At 50.2% G+C, this 21,343-nt stretch overlaps 1 protein-coding gene across 1 annotated transcript; it reads left to right on the top strand.

Moving 5' to 3' along the window:
- Positions 1–347: 347 nt before the first annotated feature.
- Positions 348–18,072, top strand: ARF1 (ARF GTPase 1). The gene is made up of 5 exons (XM_069729104.1): positions 348–484; positions 12,919–13,104; positions 13,179–13,289; positions 15,607–15,731; positions 15,817–18,072. Exons 2-5 carry the CDS (start codon positions 12,957–12,959, stop codon positions 15,976–15,978), a joined length of 546 nt encoding a protein of 181 aa, XP_069585205.1. The 5' UTR covers positions 348–484; positions 12,919–12,956; the 3' UTR covers positions 15,979–18,072.
- Positions 18,073–21,343: the final 3,271 nt, after the last annotated feature.

The following is a 21,343-nucleotide window of genomic DNA, read 5'->3' as shown; positions in this document are numbered from 1 at the left end:
GGGGTAACATGATGGGGGGTGTTGGGGTAACGCGCGGGGGGAGGTAACATGATGGGGGGTGTTGGGGTAACGTGCGGGGGGGGGGTAACATGATGGGGGGTGTTGGGGTAACATGATGGGGGGTGTTGGGGTAACGCGCGGCGCGGGGGGGGTAAGGACCGAGCAGACGCTGCTGACTGCTGTTACGTCACAGCCGCTGAGGTATAATTCCCGCCAGAACTGCGCAGTTTCCCGTCAGCCTTCAGACCCCGCCCACAGCCGCTGCCCTCACTGCCAGTCTGTGATTCGCCCTCACGGCCCCGCCCCCACACTTCCGCCCGCCATGTTAATGACGCACGCACAGGACGCAGCGCGTACTCTGCTCTGACGTGGCCGCCGGGATCCGCCATCTTGTGCCGGACAAACCAACGCCTCAGAGAGACGCGGAGCTGCCGAGAGACGGACCGGGCGGGAGACGAGCGCCAGCCATCCGTGACGGAGAGAGGTGAGATGACGAGGAAGATGCACTGAAGGCCGCGGGCGACGGAGGAAAAATCCGGTGTAGTGGGTGATGGAGGAGGCCGGGGAGACCGGGGCATTAGAGCATGGAGGGGGAGCTGGACGGAGGAGAGGCCGCGAGTGACGGGGGTGGAAAAAAAAACAGCGCTCAAAAAACACTGGGAATCCGCAGGTACAACGCATTGCGTTTTTCAAAACCGGTGCGGAAAAATCCGCACACGAGTCCTCGACGTCTGCACGTAGCCGTAGTGTTTCGGAGGCATCGTGTGTTCGCTGCGTTCTTTTTACCGCACTTGTTCAGGTACTTGTGGATTTACCGCAGGCGATGACGTTCTTCTGTTACGGATACGCAGCGTTTGCCATCGTACGCTCCGCGGGGGACTGTATGCAGCGGTGAATGGCCGCACTGTGGCCAGGAGACTTCTATACATCCATCCCCTGAGCTTGTAATGTAGAACTGTAGAAAGTACGCGGCGTCCAAAGCGCCACTATTCCTGATGGTGGGGGGCGCCTTAGAGGGCGACTGCAGCAGCGGCTGTTACTGACCTCTGCCCCACTTGTCAAGAGCGGGTGAATGTGAATGGGACCTTAGGATTGGGAGAAGCATTGGATGGAGAATATTCTCGATGTGCGGTTATAAAGCGGCTGCGTGTGAGCTGGCTCATCACATTGTGCTCACCGGGCACCCAGGTCTCATTTCCCGCCAGTCGGTCCTGTTTTCATGATGGCTTCATCCTGTAGTCATACTTACGTATATACTCGAGTATAAGCCGACCCCCCCCTAATTTTGCAACAAAAAACTGGGAAAACTTATTGACTCGAGTATAAGCCTAGGGTGGGAAATGCAGCAGCTACCGGTAAATGGCGAAAGTAAAAATAGATACCAATAAAAGTAAAATGAATTGAGACATCAGTAGATTAAGTGTTTTTGAATATCCATATTGAATCAGGAGCCCCATATAATGCTCCATCCAGTTCATGATGGCCCATAAGATGCTCCATATTAAAATATGCCCCATATAATGCTCCATGCAGTTATGGCCCCATATAATGCTCCATGCAGTTATGGCCCCATATAATGCTCCATGCAGTTATGGCCCCATATAATGCTCCATGCAGTTATGGCCCCATATAATGCTCCATGCAGTTATGGCCCCATATAATGCTCCATGCAGTTATGGCCCCATATAATGCTCCATGCAGTTATGGCCCCATATAATGCTCCATGCAGTTAGGGCCCCATATAATGCTCCATGCAGTTATGGCCCCATAGATGCCCCATATAATGCTCCATACAGTTCTTTATGGCCCCATAGATGCCCCATATAATGCTCCATGCAGTTATGGCCCCATAGATGCCCCATATAATGCTCCATGCAGTTAGGGCCCCATATAATGCTCCATGCAGTTCTTTATGGCCCCATAGATGCCCCATATAATGCTCCATGCAGTTATGGCCCCATAGATGCCCCATATAATGCTCCATACAGTTCTTTATGGCCCCATAGATGCCCCATATAATGCTCCATGCAGTTACGGCCCCATAGATGCCCCATATAATGCTCCATGCAGTTATGGCCCCATAGATGCCCCATATAATGCTCCATGCAGTTACGGCCCCATAGATGCCCCATATAATGCTCCATGCAGTTATGGCCCCATAGATGCCCCATATAATGCTCCATGCAGTTATGGCCCCATAGATGCCCCATATAATGCTCCATGCAGTTATGGCCCCATAGATGCCCCATATAATGTTCCATACAGTTCTTTATGGCCCCATAGATGCCCCATATAATGCTCCATGCAGTTACGGCCCCATAGATGCCCCATATAATGCTCCATGCAGTTATGGCCCCATAGATGCCCCATATAATGCTCCATGCAGTTACGGCCCCATAGATGCCCCATATAATGCTCCATGCAGTTATGGCCCCATAGATGCCCCATATAATGCTCCATGCAGTTATGGCCCCATAGATGCCCCATATAATGCTCCATGCAGTTATGGCCCCATAGATGCCCCATATAATGCTCCATACAGTTCTTTATGGCCCCATAGATGCCCCATATAATGCTCCATGCAGTTACGGCCCCATAGATGCCCCATATAATGCTCCATGCAGTTACGGCCCCATAGATGCCCCATATAATGCTCCATGCAGTTATGGCCCCATAGATGCCCCATATAATGCTCCATGCAGTTATGGCCCCATAGATGCTCCATATAATGCTCCATGCAGTTATGGCCCCATAGATGCCCCATATAATGCTCCATGCAGTTATGGCCCCATATAATGCTCCATGCAGTTATGGCCCCATATAATGCTCCATGCAGTTATGGCCCCATATAATGCTCCATGCAGTTATGGCCCCATATAATGCTCCATGCAGTTATGGCCCCATATAATGCTCCATGCAGTTATGGCCCCATATAATGCTCCATGCAGTTATGGCCCCATATAATGCTCCATGCAGTTAGGGCCCCATATAATGCTCCATGCAGTTATGGCCCCATAGATGCCCCATATAATGCTCCATACAGTTCTTTATGGCCCCATAGATGCCCCATATAATGCTCCATGCAGTTATGGCCCCATAGATGCCCCATATAATGCTCCATGCAGTTAGGGCCCCATATAATGCTCCATGCAGTTCTTTATGGCCCCATAGATGCCCCATATAATGCTCCATGCAGTTATGGCCCCATAGATGCCCCATATAATGCTCCATACAGTTCTTTATGGCCCCATAGATGCCCCATATAATGCTCCATGCAGTTACGGCCCCATAGATGCCCCATATAATGCTCCATGCAGTTATGGCCCCATAGATGCCCCATATAATGCTCCATGCAGTTACGGCCCCATAGATGCCCCATATAATGCTCCATGCAGTTATGGCCCCATAGATGCCCCATATAATGCTCCATGCAGTTATGGCCCCATAGATGCCCCATATAATGCTCCATGCAGTTATGGCCCCATAGATGCCCCATATAATGTTCCATACAGTTCTTTATGGCCCCATAGATGCCCCATATAATGCTCCATGCAGTTACGGCCCCATAGATGCCCCATATAATGCTCCATGCAGTTATGGCCCCATAGATGCCCCATATAATGCTCCATGCAGTTACGGCCCCATAGATGCCCCATATAATGCTCCATGCAGTTATGGCCACATAGATGCCCCATATAATGCTCCATGCAGTTATGGCCCCATAGATGCCCCATATAATGCTCCATGCAGTTATGGCCCCATAGATGCCCCATATAATGCTCCATACAGTTCTTTATGGCCCCATAGATGCCCCATATAATGCTCCATGCAGTTACGGCCCCATAGATGCCCCATATAATGCTCCATGCAGTTACGGCCCCATAGATGCCCCATATAATGCTCCATGCAGTTATGGCCCCATAGATGCCCCATATAATGCTCCATGCAGTTATGGCCCCATAGATGCTCCATATAATGCTCCATGCAGTTATGGCCCCATAGATGCCCCATATAATGCTCCATGCAGTTATGGCCCCATAGATGCCCCATATAATGCTCCATGCAGTTACGGCCCCATAGATGCTCCATATTATGCTCCATGCAGTTTTGTGGCCCCATATAACATTGTGCCACATGTAATGCTGCTGCACTAAAAAAAAAAAAAAGACATACTCTCCTCTCGTCGCTGCTCCTCAGCATCCCGTCTCTCCGTACTGACTGTTCAGGCAGAGGGCGGCGCGCACACTTATACGTCATTGCGCCCTCTGACCTGAACAGTCACTGCAGAAGACGAGGCGGCGGTGGAACGCGGAAAGGTGAATGACATACTCACCTGCTCCTGATGCGGTCCCTGCATGTTTCACGTCTCTGGGAGCTGCAGCTTCTTCCTCTCTTCAGCGGTCACGTGGCACCGCTCATTACAGTAATGACTATGCGGCTCCACCCCTATGGGTAGTCCATATTCATAACTTTAATGAGCGGTGCCAGTGACTGCTGAACAGAGGAAGAAGCTGCCGCGCCCGGAGACTGTGGGACATGCAGGGGACCGCGTCAGGAGCAGGTGAGTATTTGACAGTCGTCGCTCCCCCTCACCCGCCAACTATGACTCGAGTATAAGCCAAGAGGGACACTTTCAGCCCATTTTTTGGGGGCTGAAAATCTCGGCTTATACTTGAGTATATACGGTATTTCTCGAGTTGGCAAATCAATAATTTGCTATCCCTAATATAAGTACTAAAAGTGGCATTAATGGCACGGGTCCCTCCTCTGTAGGAAGCACATCTGTTTGCTGTCAGATGGTGTCTGACAAGTATGTGAACCCTTGGAAGCACTGTAACAATGCTTTGTTTGTGTTCAGTCCCATGAATGTGGCTGGAAAAGACTGCTCAATGCTCTGGACAAAGGGCACTTCACATCTGTGCTGGATGCCCGGCTGCTTTATGGAACGTCCAGTAGCTGCATCATGGCGGCTGCTCTAATGTCTGTGATCCTGGCTACCCCAGCCTCAATATGGGGAGTGGGTTTGGCTGTATAGACCTCCGTAGCACCAGTGTGAGGGTGCATTCAGACATAGTCTAGGTCAATGCGCTGACTGTCTGAACAACGGACCACACCGGACCTTCAGTTAGGCTTTGTGCTGAAACTCGCAGTACGTGCCAGAGTAGTGCAGACGAGCTCAGCTGCAATCTGTGAACATTAATCAAATGCATTAACACATGTGTGGATGTAGCCGTAACTTGGAGGTGCACATTTGTGTGCTGCGGTCAAAGTACTGAACGGTCGCGGTTTCCTGACCCGAACCTGTTGCTGTCATATCTGCCCCAGGCTGTCCTGTTCAGATTGGGAGAACCTTTGCCTGGTGCAAGCGTACCTGCGCAGCTGTTCTGCCTGCGCGCGTACATATATATACACAGCTCTCCTATATGCACACTACATGCTCCTATAGACACACTGTACAATACCACATCCTGCAGTTCCTGATCGGGACCTGTACGGAGGCTGGAGCAGCAGAGCATTTGCAGGACCTTACATGTGAATAACTCAAGCACTTTTCAAGTCATGTGATCAGTCACATGACCTGGAATCACTGGTGTTATTCATCAGATGCCTTGAGGACGTCAGGCTCAGTCCATACAAGTGGTTTATGTCTGCTCCCCATAGTGACCGGGGGGGGGGGGGGGTTGACGGATTTCTTTCACTTTCCATATAAATCAGGGCTGTGGAGTCGGAAAGCCAAACCTGACTCCTCAATTTCCCTGACTCCCGACTCTACAGCATTGGTCACTACTGAGCATGTGCATAAAGTGCAAGTCTGGGGTATAATACTGCACACCACTGGTTACTGCTAAGCATGTGCATAAAGTGCAGCACAGATTCATCCCCACAAAGACTCGGTACACACGGTGAGTAATTGGCAGTGCTTTGGTCACAGCACATGTCCACTGCTGGCTTTTAGGCTATGTGCACGTGTCAGGATTTCTTGCAGAAATTTCCTGAACAAAACCGGACTTTTTCTGCAAGAAATCTGCATGCGTTTTTTTTCCTGGAGCTTCCCAATGCATTAAATAGCGGCAAAAACGCGAAAAATCCAAAAAATAAATGAACATGCTGCGGTTTTTACCGTGATGCATTTTTTTCGCAGAAAAAAAAAGCATCATGTGCACAAAAATTGCAGAATGCATTAAATGATGGGATGCTTTTTTATGCATTTTTTTAAGCGTTTTCTTTTTTCATGGAAAATGGCCGAAAAAACGCGAAAAATCCTGAACGTGTGCACATAGCCTTAAACGCAGGTGATTCCGCATGTGTTCATTGAACCGTACGGATTCACCGCATCCAATACATTGTATTTATCTTGTATCTTCGCACGCTGTAGGGGTTGTCCTCGATCAGGTGCAGCGGGTGGCTATCAGGAGGCACGTTCCTTTAAAAGTTCACAGGGTTTATTGCTCCACAAACCCACATACAGGTCCTGTGTTAAAGGGAACCTGTCACCCCGTTTTTTCAGATTGAGCTATAAATACTGTTAAATAGGGCCTGCGCTGTGCGTTACTATAGTGTATGTAGTGTACCCCGATTCCCCATGTATGCTGATAAATACATTACCAAAGTCGCCGTTTTCGCCTGTCAATCAAGCTGGTCTGGTCAGGTGGGCATGTTCACAGCGCTCTTTTCTTCCCCAGCTTTCCGTTGGTGGCGTAGTGGTGTGCGCATGTCCAAGGTCCGAAATCCCTGCACCCACGTGAAGACACAGCGCGCGATCTGCGCTGTAATCCCTTGCATCGGTGGGGGCGGCCATCTTCCTGGAGATGCAAACTCGGCTTTGGGAAAATGGCCGCCGCGATCTCTAATGCGCACGCGCGGCATCCCGCGGCCATTTTCCTGAAGCCCCGTGCAGCAGAGCACTCCATCTGCGCACGCGCGGCCCCAGGAAGATGGCCGCCCCCACCGATGCAAGGGATTACAGCGCAGATCGCGCGCTGTCTTCACGTGGGCGCAGGGAATTCGGACCTTGGACATGCGCACACCACTACGCCACCAACGGAAAGCTGGGGAAGAAAAGAGCGCTGTGAACACGCCCACCTGACCAGACCAGCCTGATTGACAGGCGAAAACGGCGACTTTGGTAATGTATTTCTCAGCATACATGGGGAATCGGGGTACACTACATACACTATAGTAACGCACAGCGCAGGCCCTATTTAACAGTATTTATAGCTCAATCTGAAAAAACGGGGTGACAGGTTCCCTTTAAGCTTTAGGCTACATTATATAGCTATAACCACACCCAGGAACCCATCACATGATTAGTCACATGGTCGTGACATCACCACCGGTCCTCAAACGCCTATAGAGGTATGGTGATGCCCCTACCCAGGGGTGAGGTATATGGGTAGCCAGACCCTCCCATCTCACAGCTACCCGTAACCCGGACCCAAGTGTTCTACATTATTATTATTATTTATTGTTATAGCGCCATTTATACCATGGCGCTTTACATGTAAGGAGGGGTATACATAATAAAAACAAGTACAATAATCTTAAACAATACAAGTCATAACTGGTACAGGAGGAGAGAGGACCCTGCCCGCGAGGGCTCACAATCTACAAGGGTGGGTGAGGATACAGGAGGAGAGAGGACCCTGCCCGCGAGGGCTCACAGTCTACAAGGGATGGGTGAGTATACAGGAGGAGAGGACCCTGCCTGCGAGGACTCACAATCTACAAGGGATGGGTGAGGATACACTAGGTGAGAGGACCCTGCCTGCGAGGGCTCACAATCTACAAGGGATGGGTGAGGATACAGTAGGTCTACAAGGGATGGGTGAGGATACAGGAGGAGAGAGGACCCTGCCCGCGAGGGCTCACAATCTACAAGGGATGGGTGAGGATACAGGAGGAGTGAGGACCCTGCCCGCGAGGGCTCACAATCTACAAGGGATGGGTGAGGATACAGGAGGAGAGAGGACCCTGCCCGCGAGGGCTCACAATCTACAAGGGATGGGTGAGGATACAGGAGGAGAGGACCCTGCCCGCGAGGGCTCACAATCTACAAGGGATGGGTGAGGATACAGGAGGAGAGAGGACCCTGCCCACGAGGGCTCACAATCTACAAGGGATGGGTGAGGATACAGGAGGAGAGAGGACCCTGCCCGCGAGGGCTCACAGTCTACAAGGGATGGGTGAGTATACAGGAGGAGAGGACCCTGCCCGCGAGGGCTCACAGTCTACAAGGGATGGGTGAGTATACAGGAGGAGAGGACCCTGCCCGCGAGGGCTCACAATCTACAAGGGATGGGTGAGGATACACTAGGTGAGAGGACCCTGCCTGCGAGGGCTCACAATCTACAAGGGATGGGTGAGGATACAGTAGGTGAGAGGACCCTGCCCGCGAGGGCTCACAATCTACAAGGGATGGGTGAGGATACAGGAGGAGAGAGGACCCTGCCCGCGAGGGCTCACAATCTACAAGGGATGGGTGAGGATACAGTAGGTGAGGGTAGAGCTGGTCATGCAGCGGTTTGGTCGATCGGTGATTACTGCAGGTTGTAGGTTTGCCAGAAGAGGTGGGTCTTCAGGTTCTTTTTGAAGGTTTCGATGATAGGTGAGAGTCTGATGTGTTGTGGTAGAGGGTTCCACAGTAGGGGTGATACGCGAGAGAAATCTTGTATACGATTGTGGGAAGAGGAGATAAGAGGGGAGTAGAGAAGGAGATCTTGTGAGGATCGGAGGTTGCGTGTAGGTAAGTACCGGGAGACGAGGTCACAGATGTATGGAGGAGACAGGTTGTGGATGGCTTTGTATGTCATGGTTAGGCTTTTGTACTGGAGTCTCTGAGCAATGGGGAGCCAGTGAAGTGATTGATAGAGGGGAGAGGCCGGGGAATAGCGGGGGGACAGGTGGATTAGTCGGGCAGCAGAGTTTAGAATAGATTGGTGGGGTGCGAGAGTGTTCGAGGGGAGGCCACAGCAGGAGGTTGCAGTAGTCAAGGCGAGAGATGATGTGGGCATGGACTAGGGTTTTTGCAGATTCTTGGTTCAGGAATAAACGGATTCGTGAAATATTTTTGAGTTGAAGTCGGCAGGAAGTGGAAAGGGCTTGGATATGCGGTGTGAAGGAGAGATCAGTGTCAAGGATTACCCCGAGACAGCGAGCTTGTGGGACTGGGGAGAGTGGGCAGCCATTTACTGTAATGGATAGGTTCGTTGGGGGGGGTCACGTGAGATGGGGGAAAGACGATGAATTCTGTTTTGTCCATGTTAAGTTTCAGAAATCTAGCAGAGAAGGATGAAATAGTGGACAGACATTAAGGGATTCTGGTTAGTAGGGAGGTGATATCTGGTCCAGAGATGTAGATCTGTGTGTCATCAGCATAGAGGTGATACTGAAAGCCATGAGATTCTTTGAGCTGTCCCAGGCCAAAGGTGTAAATGGAGAAGAGCAGGGGCCCTAGGACTGAACCTTGTGGGATTCCGACAGATAGGGGGCGAGGTGAGGAGGAGGTGGTGTGAGTGGGAGACGCTGAATGTCCGGTCTGTTAGGTATGATGAGATCCAGGATAGGGCCAAGTCTGTGATGCCAAGGGATGAGCGGGTCTGTAATAATAGGGAATGGTCCACTGTGTCAAAGGCAGCTGACAGGTCCAGGAGGAGGAGGACAGAGTAGTGTCGCTTGCTCTTGGCGGTTAAGAGGTCATTGGTGACCTTAGGGTAGTTTCAGTGGGGTGGTGTGACCGGAAGCCAGATTGTAAGTGGTCGAAGAGGGAGCAAGAAGAGAGATGGGAGGACAGTTCAAGGTAGGCGTGGTGTTCCAGTAGCTTGGAGGCATAGGGGAGAAGTGATATTGGGCGATAGCTAGATATAGAGGATGGGTCAAGAGAGGGCTTTTTGAGGATAGGTGTGATGGAGGCATGTTTAAAGCTTGAGGGGAAAACACCACTTGTTAGTGATAGGTTGAAGAGATGGGTTAGGGTTGGGATAAAGACTGTGGTGAGGTTTGGGATGAAGTGGGATGGGATCGGATCAAGTGCACAGGTGGTGAGATGTGATCTTGAGAGTAGAGTGGAGAGTCGATCTTCTCTAATGGTGGAGACGTTGGTTTTGGAGGTGGAGGGCTGGGAAGTTGGGAGGAAGGGCTCTGGGGGTTGTTGACCAAAACCATCTCTGATATTAGCAATCTTCTGCTTGAGAAATGAGGCAAAGTCTTCAGCGGAGATAAGTGGGGAGGGTGGAGGTGCTGGGGGACGGAGGAGAGAATTGAAGGTGTTGAATAAATGTTTAGGGTTGTGAGACAGGGAGGATATGAGAGATAAGAAGTAGGTTTGTTTAGCTGTGGCGAGTGTGGTCTAGAAAGTAGTGAGGGACTGTTTGAATGCGATGAAGTGCTCGTTGGAGTGGGATCTTTTCCATCTGCGCTCAGCAGCCCTGGAAGCTCGCCTCAGTTCTTTGGTCAGGCTGGTGTGCCAGGGCTGTCTGTTGATTTTGCGAGCTTTGGTATGTGTAAGTGGGGCAGCAGATTCCAAAGCTACAGCTATTGTGGTGTTATATAGAGTGGCAGCGTCATTCGCATTGTGTAAGGAACTATATCTACTTATACTACATGATCCCTTATTGCTTATGCGCATTAAAGAAAACACTCAGAGGGTTACATCAGAGACAAGCCATCTCTGCGACACATACCTCACGTTGACTATACGACCTTCTTGAAATCCCATCTACTCTGCTGTAACATCTGGACGCTGCAGGTTGGATGCTGTGGATGTATTCAGTGTTTACTGACTGTGGGAACATACCCTAACAGCGGAGATCCTGAGATCAGGAACAGAACAGACATTTATAGGACATTTCACAACTTTCCCAAAATCTATGGAAACATTTACAGCAGATCCTGCACTGAACTCCTGCACCCAGTGTGTTATATATGATAGGAGTCGGAGTTGCTCCATTTGATACGGACTGCTCAGCCCTGATATATACCGTACATTTTTGAAAAATGGGGAAAGTAAAGTCATTATGTGGTGGAGCAAACAAACATCCGCCGTTGTAGCTCAAGTTTTGTCTTTGTGGTGTGGAGTCTGTAGGTCGGATGATAACGAGGCCAAATCTAGATATAAAAATTGACATTTTTTGCTTTAAAAAAAAAAAGTTTATTTTTCCCCATATTCTGTGGCTTAGTGTGCCGGTCACATGGAAAACGAAGTCTGTAAGTTAATAGGGTTTCTTTGCTGCAGGTTCCCTTGAATTTATTTTTGTGTGGAGCTGTGAGATTGTTTTATCAGAGAGATGAAGGGTTTTCTTTCTGTGACTATAGGCAGCACAAAACTAACATTTCAGCATTATTTGTACCTTGATAAGGGATTAACTCTTTCCCGATATGTCGCACTCGTCAGGTGCCAGTGTATGGAGCGAGTACAGGAGCCGACCCTACATCGGGGCAGCATCATGCTGTAACTTCAGTGACCTCTGATCGCCGCTGTGTAACCATTTAGGTTCTTCGATCAGTCAGTGCCAATGACCTTGAAATGGCTCAAACTCCAGTGGGTGTGATGGCAGTTGAGGAACGGCCACCATCTTTGCCCTTCTGTGGGACCCAATCTGAGACTGAACTTCAGAGGAAGGACTATGTATAGAACAAGCGTTGACTCAAGGCGACGGAGGGATAAAAATCCACAAATATTTTTGTCGTCCATTAATAAGCAATGAGCAAGCGTATTGGTGTTGCCACATCTGGAAAAGTCCGATCTATTAAAATATTAAAGGGAACCTGTCACCCCGAAAATCGCGGGTGAGGTAAACCCACCGGCATCAGGGGCTTATCTACAGCATTCTGTAATGCTGTAGATAAGCCCCCGATGTTACCTGAAAGAGGAGAAAGACGTTAGATTATACTCACCCAGGGGCGGTCCCTCTGTGGTCGGGGTCTGATGGGTGTCTCTGGTCCGCTGTGGCGCCTCCCATCTTCATTCCAAGACGTCCTCTTCTGGTCTTCACGGCTCCGGCGCAGGCGTACTTTGTCTGCCCTGTTGAGGGCAGAACAAAGTACTGCAGTGCGCAGGCGCTGGAAAGGTCAGAGGCCTGCGCACTGCAGTACTTTACTCTGCCCTCAACAGGGCAGAGCAAAGTACGCCGGAGCCGTGGCGTGAAGACCAGAAGAGGACGTCTTGTAATGAAGATGGGAGGCGCCACAGCGGACCAGAGACACCCATCAGACCCCGACCACAGAGGGACCGCCCCTGGGTGAGTATAATCTAACGTCTTTCTCCTCTTTCAGGTAACATCGGGGGCTTATCTACAGCATTACAGAATGCATTACAGAATGCTGTAGATAAGCCCCTGATGCCGGTGGGCTTACCTCACCCGCGATTTTCAGGGTGACAGGTTCCCTTTAACCTGAACGGTAAATGCTGTAACGAGAAGGTTTTGAATGGCCGGTATTGCAGAGCTTACTTTGTCGGTGCACTTTTCTAAACAGAAAAAAAAATGGAATAAACTATCAATGTTGTATCCACTCCAAAATTGTGTCAATTAATCTGTCCACTCACCATAGGAAAAAAAAACAAGTTTTCACACGGCTACGTAAGTCACGGGAAGGAAGGTTATCAGAGGGTAAACAGAATGTTTCGGCAAATGTGCAGCGTTGATGAAGTTTACTCGATTGTCGATTAGACTTTCTGGATCCATTTTTGGCCGTTTTCTAGATCTTGCTGTTCCAGTGTGTTCTGTGATTGTCGCACTGCTGTTCGATCACGACCATTCACATCTGCATGGTTCCTCGTGGGCGCCGTCTGTGGATACGTCTCGTACTAGATACATTTGTGTAAATCGCAGTTGGTCATTCTGTGCCGCCTTTGCGTTATCACCACATTATCTGCTACTGGCAGATCTTTTGTAATAATTTCACGGATTTGGTTTTTTGCAGGTTTTTCTTGCCGTACCTGACATTTTCACATTTCTGACATGGGGAATGTGTTTGCCAATCTGTTCAAAGGCCTGTTTGGCAAGAAAGAGATGAGGATCCTCATGGTAGGTCTGGACGCTGCTGGTAAGACCACTATATTGTACAAGCTGAAGCTGGGAGAGATCGTGACCACAATCCCCACAATAGGCAAGTGTCCCCCACTAATTCACTGTTGCAACTTTTGTCATGATCGAGGCGCTGACCTCCACCTTCTCTTTCAGGTTTTAATGTAGAAACTGTAGAATATAAGAACATCAGCTTCACAGTATGGGACGTGGGTGGTCAGGACAAGATCAGGCCTCTCTGGCGCCACTACTTCCAGAACACACAAGGTAGGTGATGCTGGAGAAGACGTGGGCTGTAGGGTGAGGTGTGGGCTGCAGGGGGGAAGGGGCCACTATGTGCAGGGGCGAGTGCTTCAGGGGCGTGGAGGCAGGGAGTGCATGGGCTGCAGGGGGCGAGTGCTTCAGGTGCCTGGAGGCAGGGAGTGCATGGGCTGCTGGGGGCAAGTGCTTCAGGGGCCTAGAGGCAGGGAGTGCATGGGCTGCAGGGGGCGAGTGCTTCAGGTGCCTGGAGGCAGGGAGTGCATGGGGCGAGTGCTTCAGGGGCCTGGAGGCAGGGAGTTCATGGGGTGAGTGCTTCAGGGGCCTGGAGGCAGGGAGTGCAGGGACAAGTGCTTCAGGGGCCTGGAGGCAGGGAGTGCATGTGCTACAGGGGGCGAGTGCTTCATGGGCCTGGAGGCAGGGAGTGAGTACATGGGGCGAGTGCTTCAGGGGCCTGGAGTGCATGGGGCGAGTGCTTCAGGGGCCTAGAGGCAGGGAGTGCATGGGGCGAGTGCTTCAGGGGCCTGGAGGCAGGGAGTGCAGGGACGAGTGCTTCAGGGGCCTGGAGGCAGGGAGTGCATGTGCTACAGGGGGCGAGTGCTTCAGGGACCTGGAGACAGGGGGGAGTAAAGGGGCTGCAGTGGCCTGGAGGCAGGGAGTGCATAGGCTTTAGGGGGCGAGTGCTTCATGGGCCTGGAGGCAGGGGGTGAGTACATGGGGCGAGTTCTTCAGGGGCCTGGAGTGCATGGGCTACAAGGGGCGAATATCTCTGGCACAGATTATAATTGACCAGTCTTGGTCTTGTTATGGGAACAGGGTACCAGGCGTCCCTGATTCTCAATTTTACTAGGACTAAGTGAGGCCGCTGTCTTCTTCACTTGCGAGCAGTGATAATTTCTTTGCATTTGTGTCTTGTATGTGGCTGTTGACCTTGATGTACGCCTGTTGCGATTATCCCTTTGTCGATTTAAAGGAGCCGTCCAGTCTTAAACTACAGCTGGCCGAAGACCTGTAAATCCTCACATTGCACAGACTGTGTGCTGTGAGGACTCCGGTGCCATCACTGGCAGCGAGGAGTCATGTGGCCTCAAGTATGCGCTATGTATACTGCATTGAGTGAGGCCAGGTACAATCTAATTGACAAATCACATACCTGTGGTCACTCTTCATCGTCTCCTGGAGCTGGCGCCACAGAATACACCCACCCCAACCGTTAACAGCAGGGACCTGAGCGCCCTCTGATTTCTGATATTTAACTCCGACGACTGCTGCATTCAATGTATGCGATTCTATGGGGGTCGCACTTCACGCTCCCATCTCGCCCCACTGACCTGCAACAAGATCGGACTGCTTATAGGTTCCTATAGCCTCGGGGTCATCAATCTGTACCTGATGAAGCCATACTTCAGGCTGAAAAAGGAGTTTAACAAAAAAAACCTTTAAAAATATACACCGCTCCATCGCCCCTTTTCCCTAGTTTATATGTAGACCTCAGACCGTGTTAATGCCACGTCTGTGATGGTTCGTTGTACGGTAATATGCCATTATGAGATGTTAGAACATAAAACTGCTGTTGCCAGTTCATTGTTAGCGCACTAGGAACGCCATATACACTATAAAACAAACTGCTGCAGAATTTACTTATATTTTTCCCATGACAGCAGCAACTGAGAGAGGGTACCCACCAGGACAGGAAACCTACTGAATAACAAGGCGGTACCTCTCCTCTGCGTCAGTTTGGTTTCCTGTCCTCGTGGGAACCTGCAGAAGGAAGCGGTACTAAACTTACCCGGAAGGGTTCCAGGACAGGGGGCGCCGTCTGCGGATGTGGTAACACCAACCGGGAGGTTGGGGCAGGCTGAGACCTCTTGGGTTAATGTCTAGCTCTTTAAATGTCTATGGCGGCACTGCTGCTGATCACCTGTTGGCTCTCTGATGTTGGACATCTGTGGCGGCCATGCGGCTGATCCCCTGTTGGCTCTCTGATGTTGGACATCTGTGACAGTTCTGTGGATGATCATCTGTTGGCTCTTTGATGGATGTCTGTGGCGGCGTTGTGGCTGATCATCTGTTGGCTCTCTGATGTTGGACATCTGTGGCGGCGTTGTGGCTGATCATCTGTTGGCTCTTTGATGGATGTCTGTGGCGGCGTTGTGGCTGATCCCCTGTTGGCTCTCTGATGTTGGACATCTGTGGCGGCGTTGTGGCTGATCATCTGTTGGCTCTTTGATGTTGGACATCTGTGGCAGCCATGCGGATGATCACCTGTTGGATGTTGGACGTCTGGCGGAGTATCAAGTCCTCATGTTTTCTCCTTGTTTCCCAGGACTGATCTTTGTGGTGGACAGCAACGATCGGGAGCGCGTGAACGAGGCGAGGGAGGAGCTGATGAGGATGTTGGCGGAGGACGAGCTCAGAGACGCAGTCCTGCTGGTCTTTGCTAACAAACAGGTTTGTGCCGTAGCGCCGAGCATAGGTTTTGCCAGATGTGGCTGCATTGATGGATAACGTGAACTTTTTTTTTTACCTCCTCCAGGATCTTCCCAACGCTATGAACGCAGCAGAAATCACAGACAAGTTAGGACTTCACTCCCTCCGACATAGAAACTGGTACATTCAGGCCACCTGTGCCACTAGCGGAGACGGGCTGTATGAAGGACTGGACTGGCTGTCCAATCAGCTCCGGAACCAGAAATGAGACACCAATCATCTTCATATTATTTTTTTTTTTTTCTTCCCCTTTTGGGGTATTTTCTTTATTTTATATTTTTTTTTTTTGTCCTGCCCCATCTTCTCTTCATGCCCTACTCCTCTTCCTCCTCCGCTTCTATCTAATGTGGCAAACTGTGTGACTTTGCGGCACTGAGAGCCGCTGTCTGCCCTTCCGTTCCTCCCAGTCTGTATCGCCCTGTGCGTGTGGCAATGAAAAGCCTGATACTTTAGGTCTCCTATTTAATGTAAATAGTTACTTTCTTTTTGTCTCCACTGAGGCAGTGTCTGGTTCTCCTATGCAATATTACTCTACATTGGGTTTCTTGTATGTCAACAGAATACCATGTGTAGTCTGGGGAGGGATCTGCCATCATCCGCATCGGGCCCAGGATGCCGGATTTGCTATCAAATTGCTTGTTAATTCTGAAAACCAAAAACTTTGGTCGGTTTACCTCACACGCGGGCGCATTTTGTCCCTGTTGACGCTGCTGGCAGAGGGGCTACATGTGTATGGAGTTAGTCGACAGAGGGGCTACATGTGTATGGAGTTTGTCGGCAGTGCTGACAGAGGGGCTACATGCGTATGGAGTTAGTCGGCAGAGGGGCTACATGTGTATGGAGTTTGTTGGCAGTGCTGACAGGGGCTACATGTGTATGGAGTTAGTCGACAGAGGGGCTACATGTGTATGGAGTTTGTTGGCAGTGCTGACAGGGGCTACATGCGTATGGAGTTAGTCGGCAGTGCTGACAGAGGGGCTACATGCGTATGGAGTTAGTCGGCAGTGCTGACAGAGGGGCTACATGCGTATGGAGTTAGTCGGCAGTGCTGACAGAGGGGCTACATGTGTATGGAGTTAGTCGGCAGTGCTGACAGAGGGGCTACATGCGTATGGAGTTAGTCGGCAGTGCTGACAGAGGGGCTACATGCGTATGGAGTTAGTCGGCAGTGTTGACAGAGGGGCTACATGTGTATGGAGTTAGCCGGCAGTGCTGACAGAGGGGCTACATGCGGTTGTCAGGCAGAGTTCATTCCTGTTGGCGGAGTTCATCGATGTTTTCTCTGGTGGCTCCAGGGCATCACCACAGACTGGCGTCTGCTCGATGCTCTTTTCATTGCTTGCATGGTTAATGGCCGCTCCAGTACTTGCAATGCTGCTGGATCTGTCTGCGTTTCGCAGCTGCTTTTGTTTGCGCTCGAGAGATAACTTGGTTAGGAGATGAATAGCCACAAAAGTAAGAAACATGGGCCACTTGTCTTAGTGACACTGGGGGGATCTCCTGTTGTTGCTGCAGTTTTTCCTGTATGTCTATGCCTGGATTTTGGATTTGCTGGCCCTTGATCTACCTGAATTCATGGCCCTTTTGTGCGCCCTTCAGCTTTTGTTAGCGGCCCCCTCCGATGTCATGGGCTCCTGAAGAACCTCACACTGGTGAATGTTAGTCTAACTGCCTAGTAACGGCTGTTAATGTAGTGGCTTCCTGTACATGGAGAATCCTGCTCCAAGGACCACCCGTCAAAGCACCGTTGGGGGATCGCAGAGTTGTGCAAGCTGCTGTGCAGGTACAGATGTTCTCAGAGGCTTAGTTCTCTTGCATCGGTGGCTCGGCCGGAGGTCCTATAAGGTCTATGCTGATGTGGAGGAGCTGCTACGGGGGCGGGTTGTACACAAGATGTCGGGTTTCCACTCTATTCCTAACCTTACTACTAGGACAGGATTACAAGGGTTCCTGGTGGTTGGGCTCAGTCCTCTGGGCATGTAGCACTCGTGGCCCTCCATCAAGCAGCGGTCATTCCTTTCTCTGGTCTGGAGTCATTCCCCGGCCGCATGCTTTTTGCTGCAAGGCTCAGATTTGCCATTTGATTTAATCTTTTTATTTCCCCCTCTTTACTCTGATCAAACACTGAAACGCTGGCGCTGTTGGATCTGGGCTCATTGGGAGCCGTGTGGACGTTTCCTCTAGTCGGGTGGATTCTCGCTTTCAGTAAATGAACCGTAATCAACCGTTTTGTAAACTTGTTTTTATTTGGACAAACAAGCACTGTAATTAAAGCTGGTAGAATAAAGTCATCTATTTCACACTCGGAGCGTTGGTCGTCTCATGTGTCAATGGTGATCACCCAGGCGAAATGTGGCATGGGTGAACTTGGGAACCATGGCCGTGATCGATAGCCTAGCCGATGAGGTCTCCGGGCGATAGTAAAGTGATCTGTAATTATTGGGATTATCTTGTAAGAAACGTGCTCACCAATTACACACAGTGGGAGGAAAAAATCTGGTCCTTCCCCGAGGCAGCTATATTGTCACCATAGACAGTCTTCCTGCGTTGTCTGCTGGTATACACATGTGCTGCAATGTAAGAGCACACCACGCAGGAATGGTGGGAGAGTATCGTGCCAATATTCATGATTTCTGGACAACCCCCATGGGAATATTGCATTTAGGTGAGGGGATAACGGAGACCCTGTATCTTGAACCTGATTCCAGACCATTAAGCTGGTCACCCCCGAGGCTGTGTTCACATGCACTAGGTTCTTTTGGGGTTTTTGCAGTGTTTTTTTTTTTTTTTTTTTTTGTGAATATGCTGCTTTTACATTCTATTTACCAACAGCTGATATTTCAGAAATCTCGTTCACACGATTGAGTTTTTTTTTCTTTTCCTAACTGAATTTGAGAACGACAGCGTTTCTGAAATCTGCAGCATCAATTCTTCCAACACGTAATCACCCATAGAAAGTAATTGGTGCAAAAAAAGCAAACTGGCTTTGCTGGTTGGAGGACTACAAGTTGCAATGCCTACTATTGCATACAATATATTGTAACGTAAGATCATAGTTTTGCATTTCCCTTACTAGTTTTCCATTGTTTTCCCTGCTTATATCCTTATTGTCTATCCCCAAGGATAGGAGGCGGCGCCCGTAGGGGCTGAGTGATGGCCGGGAGGCGTTTGTGCCCCCCAGACAGACTAAAGGTATGGCGTGCAAATTATAAAAAGTGATATTGCAGTGTTGGAAGGGACCACAAAAAGAAGAGCCACCTTCACAGAATGCAGCATCCGTGCTGCACAAGGTGGCTCTTTTCGTTAAAAACACCAGGGGGGTGGGCAGGTTCCCTTTAAGTAGAGCAATCAGAAACTAAGGCTACTTTCACACTAGCGTTTTCTGCGATCCGTCACAATGCGTCGTTTTGCAGAAAAAACGCATCCTGCAAAAGTGCTTGCAGGATGCGTTTTTTTCCCCATAGACTTCCCTGGACGATGCAAATCGGGCGTATAATAACGCTAGTTTAGAGTGTCTGAATGGCGGCCACGAGAGTGAGCCTAAACCACTGTTCAGAAATTGTGCAGCAGTGTGAGCATGCGCTTGCATACCCGGCCGCTATTGGTTTATAGCGACCATGTGACCACAGGTCCTAGTGGTTAAACATGTGTGGAAGGTGGAAGAAGCATCATACCATCTATGCAATATGCACGTTGGGGTCCATGCATGCCCTGGTGACATTTCTCCCACTGCCATAGGTTAGGGAGCAATACCTACATTTAATTTCTAATTATGCACAAGCTCTTTTTGGTACAATGTGTGAGCAGGGGTTTAGGCTCACTCATGGGGATGGCAATATTGGAAAGCTGCTAACTGGGGTTTGCTACAATCCTCCTAAGGGCTCATTACCACTTGTGAGACATACGTCCTATTCTCGCAGTTTAAAACCCTCTTCTGGTGCCGACACTCCAGAGCGGAGCGTGCGGCCGCATAGCAACACATGGAGCTGCACGCTCCGCTCTAAAGTGACGGCGCCAGAGGAGGGTTTTAACCTGCGAGACTCGGACGTGTGTCTCGCATGTGGAAATGAGCCCTAATAGAGAGGAACAGGGAGAGGATGAAATGCTGCAGCAAACGATAATAGGGTTCTTATCATGGGGATCGTAACTAGCCAGACATTCAATGGGACAGAGAAGCTTCTGCTAAAAGCTGCAAGTCCTTATCCACAATGCAACACAATTACCTCTGTCAGTTGGTAGATGAACCGACCAGGGGAGGTAATCTGCTGGATCTGGTCCTGTCACATAGACCAGGGGAGGTAATCTGCTGGATCTGGTCCTGTCACATAGACCAGGGGAGGTAATCTGCTGGATCTGGTCCTGTCACATAGACCAGGGGAGGTAATCGGCTGGATCTGGTCCTGTCACAGACTAGCGGAGGTAATCTGCTGGATCTGGTCCTGTCACATAGACCAGGGGAGGTAATCGGCTGGATCTGGTCCTGTCACAGACTAGCGGAGGTAATCTGCTGGATCTGGTCCTGTCACATAGACCAGGGGAGGTAATCGGCTGGATCTGGTCCTGTCACAGACTAGCGGAGGTAATCTGCTGGATCTGGTCCTGTCACATAGACCAGGGGAGGTAATCTGCTGGATCTGGTCCTGTCACAGACTAGCAGAGGTAATCTACTGGGTCAGGTCCTGACACATAGACCAGGCGAGGTAATCTGCTGGATCTGGTCCTTTCCCATAGACCAGGCGAGGTAATCTGCTGGATCTGGTCCTGTCACAGACTAGCAGAGGTAATCTACTGGGTCAGGTCCTGACACATAGACCAGGCGAGGTAATCGGCTGGATCTGGTCCTGTCACATAGACTAGCGGAGGTAATCTGCTGGATCTGGTCCTGTCACATAGACCAGGGGAGGTAATTGCTGGATCTGGTCCTGTCACAGACTAGCGGAGGTAATCTGCTGGATCTGGTCCTGTCACATAGACCAGGGGAGGTAATCGGCTGGATCTGGTCCTGTCACAGACTAGCGGAGGTAATCTGCTGGATCTGGTCCTGTCACATAGACCAGGGGAGGTAATCGGCTGGATCTGGTCCTGTCACAGACTAGCGGAGGTAATCTGCTGGATCTGGTCCTGTCACATAGACCAGGGGAGGTAATCGGCTGGATCTGGTACTGTCACAGACTAGCGGAGGTAATCTGCTGGATCTGGTCCTGTCACATAGACCAGGGGAGGTAATCGGCTGGATCTGGTCCTGTCACATAGACTAGCGGAGGTAATCTGCTGGATCTGGTCACGTAGACCAAATGCAATTTTAGAAGTACAGTTCAGGGAGCATTTGGGAACCAGCGACCATAAAATGGAAAGTTTCAATGTAATGAATAAAACATTCAAAAGGAGAAATGCAAAAACCTGGAACTTTAGGAAAAGCTGATTTCAGCAAATTAAGGGAAGAGCTAAATTGTGTAGACTGGGAGCATCTCATGGTAACTGTGGATACCGACCATAAATGGGGCCTGTTTAATGGGAACCTGTCACCCCCAAAATTAATGGTGAGCTAAGCCCACCGTCATCAGGGGCTTATC

Source organism: Ranitomeya imitator, chromosome 6, assembly GCF_032444005.1.
Source record: "Ranitomeya imitator isolate aRanImi1 chromosome 6, aRanImi1.pri, whole genome shotgun sequence".
In the NCBI taxonomy this organism is placed as follows: domain Eukaryota; kingdom Metazoa; phylum Chordata; class Amphibia; order Anura; family Dendrobatidae; genus Ranitomeya; species Ranitomeya imitator.
The sequence above is the reverse complement of the archived record's forward strand: the minus strand, read 5'-3'. Positions and strand labels throughout refer to the sequence as shown.